The sequence below is a fragment of the Cryptomeria japonica genome, chromosome 4, assembly GCF_030272615.1.
Source record: "Cryptomeria japonica chromosome 4, Sugi_1.0, whole genome shotgun sequence".
In the NCBI taxonomy this organism is placed as follows: domain Eukaryota; kingdom Viridiplantae; phylum Streptophyta; class Pinopsida; order Cupressales; family Cupressaceae; genus Cryptomeria; species Cryptomeria japonica.
The window spans coordinates 92,697,620-92,711,861 of NC_081408.1; the positions used below are offsets into that span (position 1 = coordinate 92,697,620).

General features: G+C 35.4%; 1 protein-coding gene across 2 annotated transcripts; it reads left to right on the forward strand.

Moving 5' to 3' along the window:
* The first annotated feature begins 567 nt into the window (after positions 1–567).
* On the forward strand, positions 568–13,752 carry LOC131032944 (universal stress protein PHOS32). Of its 2 annotated transcripts, none has more exons than XM_057964048.2 (5): positions 568–1,198; positions 12,529–12,650; positions 12,757–12,875; positions 13,009–13,082; positions 13,299–13,752. In XM_057964048.2, exons 1-5 carry the CDS (start codon positions 979–981, stop codon positions 13,322–13,324), a joined length of 561 nt encoding a protein of 186 aa, XP_057820031.2. In that variant the 5' UTR covers positions 568–978; the 3' UTR covers positions 13,325–13,752. The 2 variants fall into 2 exon arrangements, with proteins under 2 accessions (XP_057820031.2, XP_057820032.2); XM_057964049.2 differs by having other exon boundaries at positions 12,571–12,650.
* The last annotated feature ends 490 nt before the right edge of the window (positions 13,753–14,242 follow it).

Genomic DNA, 14,242 nt, shown 5'->3' on the forward strand with positions numbered 1-14,242 from the left:
TTAAATTGAAATAAAATCAAATTACGTTTTTTTTTTAAATCACTAAAATATGTAAAAAAAATTAAATATTTAATATAAATAAAATAGTTTTTTTATTAAATATTTTCACAATTTAATAAATTAGAATAAATTTATATTTAAATTATATAAAAGTAACTAATATAATTTTAAAAATCTTAATATACATAATTAATATAGGTTTTCAAATGCTATATTAATATGTTTAAAATCTAGATTTATTTTTAACTAATCTAAAATGATTTGTAATACGTTTTGAGTTGATAGATTTTTTATTTTTTTTAAGGCTTTTAAGTTTATTTATTTACTTACACAGTATTTTATAATAAAAAGATATTATCATCTTTGTTTGCAGTTTGCGCAAACTATAGTAGCCGCCAATAAATTCAAAACAACACGTGTAAAGACTCGTTCAAAGATTCGATATAATGACATTCTGCAGACCGCCATCAGGACAGGTGTGTAGCGGCCGTCATTTTCTGCGGACGTGATTTTTGACTAACAGTAGGAAGGATTTATGGGATTCATTTGCTTCAAACTGCTCATGAAAGCTGGTTATTTTACTGTATTCAAAAGTGGATTGGCACACGGTTTTTCAGGAAACAAGAAACCAGGTAGGTTCACTCCATGATATCCTAAATTTCTAGTGTAGACAAGCCCACACATTTTGGAAAACAGAAATCAGGTGGGTCCTCATGTGAAGAAAGCAAATTACATATAGAAATTAACTGGTGGGAACACTGTGAAGCTTTATTTGAAGAGTCAAAAGTAGGGAACAGTTGCTAGAAGTTATCATCAATGATCTAGAATCTGATCAGAGGTACAGTGTTCTAGAAAACTTTTGCCACTTACAGCAAGAGTATTCTTTAAGTACACCAGAAGACCATTTTGGTTTTTGTATCTGTTTATGAAAGTTTCGATTGTGTACGAGTTGCAATTCAATTAAAAAGTGTTGGAATTATGGAGACTGGGGGTCACAGGTGGAAGGTCATAACTCTGCCATCATCATTAGGGAAAAAGCATGAACCAGAGCTTGAGAGAGAAACAGGGGAAAGAAGAAGAGGGAGGGACATTCTGGTGGCCGTTGATCATGGACCCAAAAGCAAGCATGCATTTGATTGGGCCGTTGTGCACTTCTGTAGGATGGCTGATACACTCCATCTTGTGCATGTTGTTTCCAGTTAAGTATTGCTATTGTACCCATTTCTCTTCTTTCACATACTTATATAGGTCTGTTATGATCTATGCGGATTAATGCAATTTTCATGTTGTTTTTTAAGATGTGGAATTTACTTTTGTTAGATGTTTGTATGTTTCAAAAATCAAAGTAATTTCAGATATAGACTTCTTCCTCTCTGTTTTTTGGATACTGCAATATGCAGTGTTAATTTATTCCCCAAAGTTGCATTGTGTTCCCTGCTTCCTCTCCCTATCATTCTAGAAGAATCTCACACGCAAAATAAATGTTTCAGAATTTTCAATGGAATGATTCTATTAACTCAATTGTTTCAGATAGGGGATGCTCTACCACGAGGTGCTGGCCCCTTTTGTGGTTTAGGGCATGGTTTGAATTATTTCAATGCATCACTGAATATCTTTGGCATCCCGGTATTATGAGTTTGCATCCCCTTAGTTTTAGTCACCGAGATATGTTCTGCAGATCATACTTTATCCAACGCCCAATTTGACAGGGCGAGTCAGCTCTGGATCAATACAAAGGATCTTTACTCCTTTCGGTAAGGATACCAGAAGAGCGGAGGGCTTGATTGTCCTCAACCAAGTGACATGTAATCTATTCTACACTATGGCACGGTACACATAGGTGAGACTATCTGGGTTTCACTTTGGACTCATCCAATCACATATAGTCTATTAATATCCGAGTTATCAAAATTTCCTGTCTATTCGACCAGTGCAATCAACCAAGTTTTAGTAATTTAGGCTGGCGTTTATTCTTCAAACAGCTTCTTGACGTTAGGGTCTTTAGGCACTTTCCCTCGTAACAAATCAAAATAAAAAATAAACTTCTGAGCTGGTGTTTACATGTTGTCATTCCTATCATTCTGCTTCTGCCCATGTATGGATTTGATCTTGCATATAGGCATCTCACAATATGCACCAATTCTTAGATGTATCTGTTGAATTTTGCAACACAAGCACCTGCAGGATCAAACAGCAAACAAAGAACACCTTCCTTAAACAAGCAGCACAAAGGAATGCTATATTCCTCAAAAGCCAAATTACAGAATGGATTACAATGCTAATGATGTGCTTTTATAGAAAGCATAAATATTTCCTAAGCTAAAATTAGGAGAACTAAAGTGAAAGCATGAGGATTTAAAAAAGGCTCAACTCTAGCTCAACTAAAAGGTACACTAAATGAACTTAAGCCTAAAAAAAGCATAACTAATAGTTAAAAATGCTCCAACACTAGCTGTTTTCTCTCATGATGGTCCCAAGCAGTAGTAGAGATTAAGAAAATAGGTGAGTCTTCCTACAATTGATGCAAAGTTTGCCTTTGCTTTCTTAAATGCTTGTAGAAGCAAGAAGAGTGCCTACAGGCCCTAATTTCAAGAAGCTGCTCAGTTGCAAATTTGGTTGATTGAGAATAACATTACTACTGGATTTTATCCCAAACTTTTGTTTTGGCTGCAGGGGATTTAATTTTGTCTCCCAGATTCGCCTCATTTACGATGCAGCCACTTTAGTTTTTTTTTGATGCAATCTAGTTTGGTTTTGACTAGGAAGGATGAAAAGGGTCTATTAATTTCCATGAATGAGCAAAGTAGATCAAGCCGACTCAAAAGAGTATAGTGAATGGCAGGATAGAGTAGCAAATTGGGATGCAAAAAGGGGACTCCAAAGAAGCAGCTAGAGCTAAACCTAAAATGAATAGAACCTAATAAGAATGGGGTAAACCATAGGCCTTAACCTTACACAATTTGGTATATTCAAAGAGGTTCAATTCAAACGATTATTTAAGGAGAATTGGCTAGATAAAGACGATCAGCTAGAATCAGGGAGCTTCTCCCAGTGTTTCACGTATTAGGTCAATAAACCTCAAGTATAAAGAGTAATTCAGTAATCGAATAAGCCAATTACGCCTAGACTCTAGGAAGAGGGTAGAAACAGGTCAATGGAATTGTAAAGCTTGATGCAATTATGGATAGAGGGTTGAATAAAAGGCAATCTATATGAAGCCAAGATACAGAAATTGAAAATGCAATGCAAGATTACACAGCAGAAGCTTAATTCTAAGAGAAGAATGAACAACGAGATGGCACAAAATAACAGACTACATATATATATCCCTATGACAGAATCAACAACAAATCCATGCACAATTTGATTGGATCAAAACAAGTACATGCCAAGATTCACAGTCCTTTCTGATGTCTGATATTCAATCTTCTGTGTCTCCCCCTTTTCACTCCTTTTCTTCAAATGATTGCCACCCTTTAATAGGTATTAGGGACACTTGATATGGTAGGGTGGCTCTGACCAAAGCATGTTAATAGGAACCTCCCTAGGACCAGTATTCTTTTAGTGACCTTATAATTAGACAAATTTCAAATACATTGGTGCACAGTCTAAATGAATCATTTCTTTTCTTTTTTCTTTTATTTTAACATAAGGAACATACCACAGCTTACAATAAGCAACAAAATGCAAATTTGGACATGAACATGTTCAAGGTCTCCAAATATTCTGGTTACGTTTTTGAGAATTCAATAGTAATATGGGGTACCACTCAGAGTGAAGACTGATTGTAGCTTTGTGTAAACAGCCAAAGGACTGTGGCTAGAAAATTAGGCACGTTAAGATGTTCAAGGCTCTCTTAAGCTATCCTGATTAGATTTTGGAGGCTTTAACAATAATATGCAATACCACTCACAATGTTGATTGACTATAGCTCTGTATGAAGAGCCAAAGGACTGCAACTAGAAAATTTGATTTGCAGTAAAACAAAACATTTGTGACAAGAAGGAAAAACCTACAAAAGACAAACACACATTAAAGGAATTATTTTGGGTGATGCAAAATTGCATGATCACTAAGATGCTCTTGCATTAGACACCTCAGATAACAGAATTTATAGTTGAGTGCTCAAAATAAAGGAAGTGAGGAAGATCGCTTTGACCACCCAAGTCAACATAATTCTTCTCCAGAAATCCATATCATCTTCTGGTCCCTTAGCTTTACATTTGAGTAGATATTCTTCGTACTATATTATCCCAGTTCTCTTGCCTACACGTGCATCTAAAATATGCAATATAGGTTCTCCCTACTTCGCAGGAATGTGTTGCTTCTAATCAGGCTCCTGTAGTAATGGTGTGCTGTCAAAAACATAGTTAATCCCATGCTATGAATACAAATCAGCACCACTGAATATTGGTGAGTTATCCAAACACTCAAGCAACTCAATCTAACTACACAAAATTTGGCAAGGACCAAATTCTTGGGTTTTGTCTTTTTTTTTAAGTTCCGAGCCAGGAAATATTTCATTGCTTAAATGTTCCATGAGTAACTCTCATTTTTTATTTAGTGTCCTCTCTTTTATGTTCATCTGTACTTGTTTTTTACTTGCTGCTACAAATCTCCAATTGCTTCTTGACTTGTGCATGCACTTCCTTCATGAGTTTTGCAAAGTCTTATGCTTCTCTGCTAATACATATATCATCTACAACCTTCAACAACTCTGCAATTACCTTAGGAGATATCTCATAGGCAATTTGGAAAGGTGTCCTGCTTGTAGACCTATTCACTAAGTTATTGATTGCAAATTCAGTGTGCTCTAGTATGGAATCCCACTGCAATGATTTCTCTCCTATAGAACTTCATAAGAAATTACCAAGATCCAAGATTCTTGTTGACAACCTTGGTGTACCCATCTATTGTGGATGGTATGCAAAAGTATAATCCAACTTTGTACCCATTTTCTTTCATAATGTATGCCAAAAATTACTTAGGAACTTAGTATCCTTGTTTGAAGTGATTCTCTATGACAGCCCATGTAACTTGACAACTTTGTTAAAGAACAAATCTACCATCTTGGATGTATCATTTGACTTTTGAAAAGGAATGAATTGTGCCATTTTTCAAAATCTTTCTACAGCTACAAAGATAGCATCTTTATTTTTTTGAGTTCATGGCAATCCATGAAATTCTCTTCCCTAAATGTCCTTTTATTGTTAGTGGCTTATACAATCTTGTATTTTGGGCAACTCCTTTGCAACTTGACATTTTTTGCATCTTTCAACATCCTTGTGCAAACATGGCTTGTATGAATTGTTTTCTTCTAAATAGATATCCTCCCTAAACAAAACAATCCTCTAATCAACCTCTACCTCTAATCCAAGAGTCCATGAAAGCTCTCCATGCATTTTCAATATTTGGATTTGTATCCTATAAATCCTTCATCCTATCCATTCCCATCAATGCCATTGTTATAGTAGACAACAATATTTGTTTTCTATTCAAAGCATCTTCAAATTTGTTTGTTTTACCAGCACTATGTTAAAAAACAAAAGAATAACCCTACAAATATTCTACCTACCTCATGCATCGTTGATTCACTTGGCTATTGGTGAATCTCAACCCTTGATGATCATTGTATAATAATAAAACAAACTCCTATGGCAACAGATAATGTCTGCACTTATGCAAAGCTTGAACAATTGCATATAATTCTTCACAATAAATTGTTGGCTTTTGCTTAGTTTCATTCAACTCTTCACTAAACTAAGCAATGGTCCTACTCTTTTGATTGAATACAACATCAATAGCTTTATCATTGGTGCCACAATCAACTTGATTTTTCGTTGAAAGTTTGGAAGTGCCAATACTAGCTCTTCTATTAACTTCTTAAAGAGTTCAAAACTCTTATTAGCAGTAGTTGTACTCTCAAATCTTTCCTTTGACATATAATGTGTTAAGAGGTTCACATATGCCTCTAAAGTTTTTTATTTTAAACTTCTTGTAGAAACTTGTCAAATTGTGGAAATTTTCAATTGTTGTTGAACTCTAGTATATTGACTACTCAACAATTGCTTCAAGCTTCTTAGGCTCCATTTGTAATCCATCTTGAGATATCAGAAATCCCAAGTAAACCAACTACATGAAAATATACTTCATTAGGTTGATGCATAACTTCTCCTTCCGTAGTTGTGTCAAAACCTATTATAGGTTTATAGAATGTTCTTTTCTTTTGCTAATTACCAAAATATAATCTACATAAACAGTCATAGACTTACATCATGGACCTCACTTTTTGAAAAAAAAAAAGGAGATGGGTATTAGTATCAATACTTTTCTCCAAGTACTTGTCTCCATCAACCATTTCATCCTTCAAGGGCGTAGCCGCTCTATTAGGTGGAATTCGGTCCCATTTTGTTGGACCTTCCTTATACCCAACATGTACATGAGAGAGAAGGCAAAGTGATCTATGACTGCAGGCAAGTTTCTTTGCTCGCTTTGACCCTTAATGGTGTTTCTTTAGTGAATGAATGAAACTATAAGTACTCCAATTCCTCTCTCAAGATGAAGAGTTGGATACTTAAAGCAATCTTATTGCAAATGATTTGAATTCAGGCATTTCACTTCCATGATTCCGCCACCATTCTATAAGATCTTTCTTTGCATGCATGCCATATAAGGCTTCCACAAAAGAACAATCAACTTGTCTTCTTGTAAACTCATTCCATTGATTCCTAATAATTGAAGCATCCTCACCTCGGCCTTAAATATTTTTTTACTGCAGCTCCAAACCCCTTCATTACCTTTTTGTCTTCATATGGAGACTTGTTCTTGGCCAATTCTATATTGTACCACTTAGGATTCAAGGCAAAAGCACCACAATGAAGAGGTGTATCAAGTTTGTTCCATCTTCTATGTATCTTTCTTCTATCAAAGGATATGGAGAAAGATCTCTAATGCCTAATATTTCTCAATTCTTTCAGGCATAGAATCCATTTTCATAAATTTCTCCTAAAAATGACTTGTTTGAATCTATAAATTTTATCAGCTCACTTATGGGGTGAATAAAGGGAACACCACTTGTAACATCAGCCCAAAAATGGTCATCAAGGAGCATACCTCTCACATCAATTACAGTATTTAATTTAGATTGTCTTGACTCTTCACAATGTCCATATATCACTAACTATTGTTCGCAAAGCTGCTTTGACTACATAATAATGCTCAAGGAGTATAAAATAATAAGCAAACTATGTATCAGTAGTTGTGAGGAGTTTCATGTTAGCAAATTTATGATAAATGGCTTGTGCACGGTAATGATTTATATGAACATTTGCATTTTTCTACCCATTTCAATAAGATTTGAAATCCATTGAATCTTGTCAATATCTTTGAGTGCATTGTTCAATGAATGCCAACAAGTTTGCTGCTTTACAAGCAAGGGCAGAATTTGTAACAACTTGGGACTACATGTGATGGCCCCACCTCCTCAAGGCATCACATAGCTGGTTTTGAAGGAACTTTGGATTTCAAAAAATAAGGGCTTTTGTTGTATGTTACCATGATATTAAGAAGTGGACGATTTCAAACATTTGTCTACACATCTATCAAAGTGCTTCATACCTTTGCATACCTCACTCTTTTCATTGGTGTAGTTTGTTGCTCTAGTGAAACTTTTTCATTATCAATTAGAGTAGTGTGAAGCTTTTCACACCTTGGTGGTTTATAAGTTATAAGCTATTGGTTCATTATTGATAGCTTGGACCATCTCCTCGTTTAAAGGGGAGCGAGTGACATTATATGTTATTCCTCTTGCATAAAAGAAGCATGTGATCATTACATCATTCGTATCTCAACCCCGAACATCAAACAATTTTCCAATGGGATTTGGGTTGCCTATGTGTGATCTTTTGTGAGAAGAGCCTACATCGGCTACTCACATCTCTAGAAGTCAGATTCATCTTTGAGTCTCTATGTTGATTCTGATGCCCTTGTTGTTGAAGCATGAGAGCTCAAATGAGGCACTTTCACATCAACTCTTTCTTAATCCCTAATAGCTTCATATTGTACTAGCTCATTCAAACAAGGTTCCACACCTTTTCCAGATATGTGAAGAATATGAGCCGTCAACCTTGAGTAAGTGCCATGAAATGTCTAGGACAAAGTTTACATCTGATGGTGGCAACTCCACCCAACCCTAATTGACCCTAAAACATGTTCATTGATAGTCTGATAGTAAATTTTAATTTTAAATTTAAATCAAATGATATTTTAAGTTTATTGATTCTAATGATTTACAGTCATGTTTTAATTTTGAGATGGTTTTTGTCTATTTAAATGAGGCTTTAAAACTTAATATGTGTTTCAAGCATCTAGTTTTAATTTGAATATATAATTTATAATTTAAACTTTTATAGTTGCATCAATAATGGCTTGATAAATTTGACTATTGGTTTGGGTTGGAAATAATGCCTTATAAAGTTCAACCAAAATTATTTAGTTTAATAACTGTTTACACATGTGGAGAGTCAAAATTCTTGCACCTATCTAGCTTAACATTTTGCTCGCTGGTTGCTAGTTGCGCATAGGAAATCCAAAATAATGTGATAAATAAAATAAAAAGATCAATTGGAATATTGCTACTCTTATGTTTGCTCCTCTGTGGCATCCAAATTGGTGAATAAAAATCCAAAATTGTGTTTGTTCTTGTGCAACAGCCGAACTGTAAATGAAAGTTGTTTCTGCTTAAAATGCTGAAAAATGACCTTGCATGATGCTTTTTAGGGTTTTTTCGGTTATTTATTTTTATAGTTTTTCAGTGTATGACGTAGGGTTTTTTTCATTTTCTTTTGGTAGAGATTGAAGGGAACACGAGTGGGATGTTTTGTGCAAGCAGGGATGTCTCTGTACCCCATATTGGTATGGGAAATGTGCCTTGGTCCTTGGAACATGTCCTAGGGAGTCAAAGAGTCTTCCTACTACATTGTGTCATAGTCAATTAATTGCTAACCCTTTGCAACCATTAAATGTGGTAAGGGTTGGGATGTGGCACTAATTTCAATCTCAATCTCACTACCATTTTTCAGGATATTATATTATTAGTTCTTTCGTCATCTGTGATCATCTTGTAGCACTTTTCTTCAGATTTATACTTATTACTTAAATAACTTTTCCTCAACCATGGTTCTTTGTCGTCCTTAGCAAGGTTGAGTAAAACTTTGTGCAACATCAGATTCTCTCCACCTTCTAAGGTCACACTTGTTTCACTTCCTGGTTCTTCATTACCCTGTGCATTACGCAGTATTTTCTTAGTTGTCCTTGTTTGCGTGCAGTATTTGGACACTTGAATACCTTGCGGCCTGCATCTCCACATCTAAACTTGTATGACTGAAATTTGGCCCCTGGCCTTCTTTGCATTTGCGTTCCTTCTTGGATGACTGCTCTTCCTCAGAGCCTTCTGCATCATCGCTAAACAGTGCAGTCTATACCCATACACTTATTTTTCTGCTTTTATCCTTACCTTGTAGTCTTTGTTGCTTTCAGGAAAACTTTTCCTTTGCCCTTAGTATGAGTTGGTAGTCATCCTCCATGGAATGAATTGGCAGCAGATATATTGTATCCTGGTTGTGACACAAACCATTCAAATGCATAGATAACTTTTTTGCATCATCTTGAACATTACCTGTGTATATGCTGAGGTGATAAAACTACTCAGTATACTTCTTCACAAACACTTTCTGCCACAAGTTATGAAACTTCTTGAACAATTGTAATTGGTAGGCAAGAATTTATGCTTTAAGTTTGTTACCATCTGATCCTATTTAGAGATTTGCAAATTATTCTTCTTAAATCAATCCTTTTTGCACATACTTGCACCATGAGGCAACATTTCTCTCTAACTTGGTGGTGGCATTGGATCTCTTAGGGTCCTCCATAGACTCAAATTCAAAGTATTCCTCTAGATCATCAATCCAGTCCGGCAGATCTTTAGGATTCAAACTTCCTGAGTATCAAGGGAGATCATGTCTTGGCTCAAATCTTGCTCGTACCAATGGTATAGAAGTTAGAACACTTATCTTCAACTTAGTTCAGCATCAAAACTTGAAGTATCTTTAGTGCACGGTTCATGATTTGGTCTTTCATTTTCACTGACATCTTTAACTATGACTATTCCTAAACTTTGTGTGGCTAAGGGCCTTGGGCCTTTGTGGGGCTCTTATAATGTCAGCCAGTTCATTATCACACTACCCCTTTGATTTCTGCCACTTCTATGATCCATTTCTCATATGGATCACTTGCAATGCAACATTCACACCAAAACTTATGCTATGGGGTCACCACTCACCCATCGATAACCTTGGGCTTTGATACCATTTGATGCTTTCATGGATAGGGAATCTAATGAAAGATAATCTATATGTGCAGTTGAGATATAGAAATTGAAACCCCAATGCAAAAGAACATAAGAAAAGTTTATTTTTTAGTCAAGAATGAACAAAGAGACAGCATAAAATAACATATTATGTATATATTCGTTTGACAGAATTTACAACAGATCCATGCACAACCTGATTGGATCTAAACAAGTACATGGCAGGATTCACTGCCTTTTCTGATGTTTGATCTTCAATCTACCTTATCTCCTCCCGTTTATGCCTTTGTTTGAGTGATTGCTATCCTCTTATAAGGATACTTGATCTATTAGGGTGGTGCCAACCAGAGCATTGTAATATGAAGCTCCCTAAGACCAATATCCCATTAGGTGACCTTATAATTGGCACAAAATTCAAGTACATTGGCACACAATCTAAATGAAGCCCCTTTTACAAAAAGCACATGCCATGGCTTACAATAAGCAACAAAATACAAATTTGGACATGTGGACATGTTCAAGACCCACTTTAATATTTTGATTACATTTTGGAGGCTTCAACAATAATATGCTGTACTGCTCAAAATGTTGATTGATCATAGCTTTGCGTAAACATCCAGAGGGCTGCAGCTAGAAAATTGTACATGTGTACATGCTCAAGGTCCCTGAAGATGTTTTTGATTACATTTTTGAGGCTTCAACAATAACGTGGTACTGCCCAAATGTTGATTGACTGTAGGAACAGCCAGAGGACTGTGCATAGAAAAATAAGAAAAACTTACGAAAGACAAACAAATGTTAAGAAAATATTTTTAGGTGATGTAAGATTGCACGACCCCTAAGATGCTCTTGCATCAAAACTATAGCTAGCCTAGAGTAAACAAGGACATGTCTTCAATAAACATACCTACATATTTGGATTTCTCTACATAGGCAATTGCAGTCAAAATTGAATCATTATGCGTTTGCAAATTTGTGATCGCGACATTATCCTTCCAAACTATCTTAAAAATAATTGGTCTCATCCACTGAGAGTTCCCACTGGGCAAATGTGGATTGGCTCCCATCAATTGAGCATTGAGACATATCACCACATTCCAAGAGAGCTACAGATGTGTCCACTTTGCCTTCAGGAGATAGAGACAGGATCATCTATTTTCAGATCCACTATTTTTTAAAAACCCCAAAAGATTTTGCTGTCTCATTAGGGGTTAAGGGAAGTCTTTGGAAATTTTCTCAGTATCAAGATCATAGGTGCTACTGCTTGGTGTTATATATCAAAGAAGATTGCATGTTTATATGCTGTCACTTGAGTAAGGGGAAACAAAGGGATGCTTTTGCTAACTTCAAAATATAATCTTTTTCACTTAACCCTCTTAGTGGCTTGAAGCATGCATCTAATAGTAACATCAAACATGCGAGACCTAGTCAAAATGAGGCTTTCAGGCAATGGTGACAGGAACCATAAGGTGTCAAAACCAAGAAGACACAATGTGGGACACATATATACCTTAATAGAAGCACTTGTAGTACAGATTTCTTTCACAATAGTTTCAAGTTTTATTATTGGCTTTGGTTGCTTAGTCTTTGGTACATTTTTTTGTTGACTTATTTTCTTTAGAGGCAATTTCAGGGTACTCTCTTGTGACCTATTGTACTGGGCTTTATCTTCAGTTTCCTTATCCTCTTGTAGATGTTTGTGAACATTAAATTCAATTTCAATGAAACCATTAAAGAAAAGTAAATATCATAAAAAACTGTGCAGAACATATAAGGTAGCTCTATGTCTGCTTGATTCCTGATTTTGTTTTCACGCATTAATCCTTTTATTTGCTGTCTTTTCTGTGCATTTGTCTGAAGGACGTTACTAGGTTGGTGAAATTTACAAACATGAAAAATATTAATATCTGATATTTTCTTATCATGATTACTTGACAACATTTTTACTGAACAAATTTGAAGGTAGTGTGTTCCCTGCTCCTGACCTGATATGCTATGTAATTCACTTGAATGTAATTAAGATAAGAGCAAGCATGAGAGCTTTTCTACATAGAATTTGTTTTGCGCTCATGTTCTTTATTGGGTGATCAGTATGTTGGTTGTATTTGGATTGGCATAGAAACTGTGCTATTTTCTAACAAGAAGTAAACTTACACTGATAGAACCCAATTTCTATTTGTTATGCGGTTTTCTTCAAAGCTCAGATTCAAATGATGAGATCTTGTTCAACGCTACACAAAGTCTAATGGAAAAGTTAGCAATAGAAGCATATGATGTGGCTATGGTAAGGCTTGTACTCACCTTTGGTAAAATTTCTGTTATTAAGACTCAGCAAGGCCCTCTGGTCCTCAGTTCTAATACCATTTTTTATTCTGGTTGGTAACAAAAAGGTGCAAACGGAAGCCAGGATTTTGGAAGGTGATGTAGGTAAGGCGATTTGCAATGAAGCTGCAAGGATCAAGCCTGCTGCAGTTATAATGGGAACGAGAGGCCGGGGGATAATCAAGAGGTAGCAACCTTTTATTTTTATATTTTTTTCTTTGAGAAAGGAAGATAAAATAATATGGGTCTCAGGATAGCTGAATTTCAGTTGTGACTATTTAGAAAGATTTTCTAAGTGCTCAATTCTCTTTATTTTAAAGTGTGCTGCAAGGGAGCGCAAGTGAGCATGTCTTCCACCACTGCAGCTGTCCTGTAGTGATTGTTCCTCCAAAAGGTGAAGTGTTTCTGTACATGTTCTTATTGCCCTTTCACTAGCTAAAAATCTCGTTTTCATAAAAGACCTCTTCCTTCATAAGGAATTTATTGTTTTCTTTAGAGAGCTTGTGCCTCATCATGTCTAGTTAGATTAATCTATTCTGTGCATTTAATGGAAACACCTCAAATTGGTATATTGCATCTATTCTTATGCACCTAATTTTGTTTTTAACAGAGTCTGGAGGCCAATCAGTCGTATAGAGTTTGGAATTTTTCTTCTTCAAGAACACAATGGGTGTTGGTACACTTTATAGCACTTTTGAGCTAATGGTGAGCTGTTCTATCAGCTTGCTTTTAATTGACTGTGTGTATATTGATGTATATAAAGGGAATGATGGCTTTCTGCATCGTGGCCTAGGCAGCAGACCTATTTGCCATTTGGAGCCCCTTGTTGGGGACAAGGAAACATTTTCATTTTACCCATGGTCCCATACACAATTTTAATTTTGCTCCTCCACGTACGTTTGAAATCTTTATGATCCTTAATACTTCTACAGTGTGTTAAGATTTATGCACCGATGAACATAGTTTGTTGTTTTATGTTACGAATTCTCTAGTATTTGGACAGATGTTTGTAAAGTATAAAGTTAATTATCTATTACATAAATTGATTGATATTAAGCATGCAATACTTCTGCAATCCATGATATTAGAAAAACATGTGCTTGTATTGTTTAGTTTTTATGAGGGCAGTCTGAGAAAAAACACAATATGGAGTCCATGACATTGGAAAAACATGTGCTTGTATTGTTTAGTTTTACTGAGGGCATTCTGAGAGAAAATACTATATTTCGTAACAAAATGATGCATGAACTATAGCAAAATTTTGGATGGTGGTGTGCTCCTAATTTTCTTTGGAAGATTTACAATATAGTGAAATCTATTGTTTATGAAGAAATACTTAAATCTGTTTGGAATAATCTCTATCCAGATGCTGCTCATTAAAGCTCTTGAAATAATACATGTTCATATTTTGAAACAATCCTCAATGAATTTTTCTCCTGCCTCTCTTAGAGGCCATACAGTGATAATTGCTATTACAAGAACAAAATCATGGAATTTTCCCATCTGTGACGATAGCCTGATTTTTCAAAGTGTTGGAAATACCTCAATAGGAAT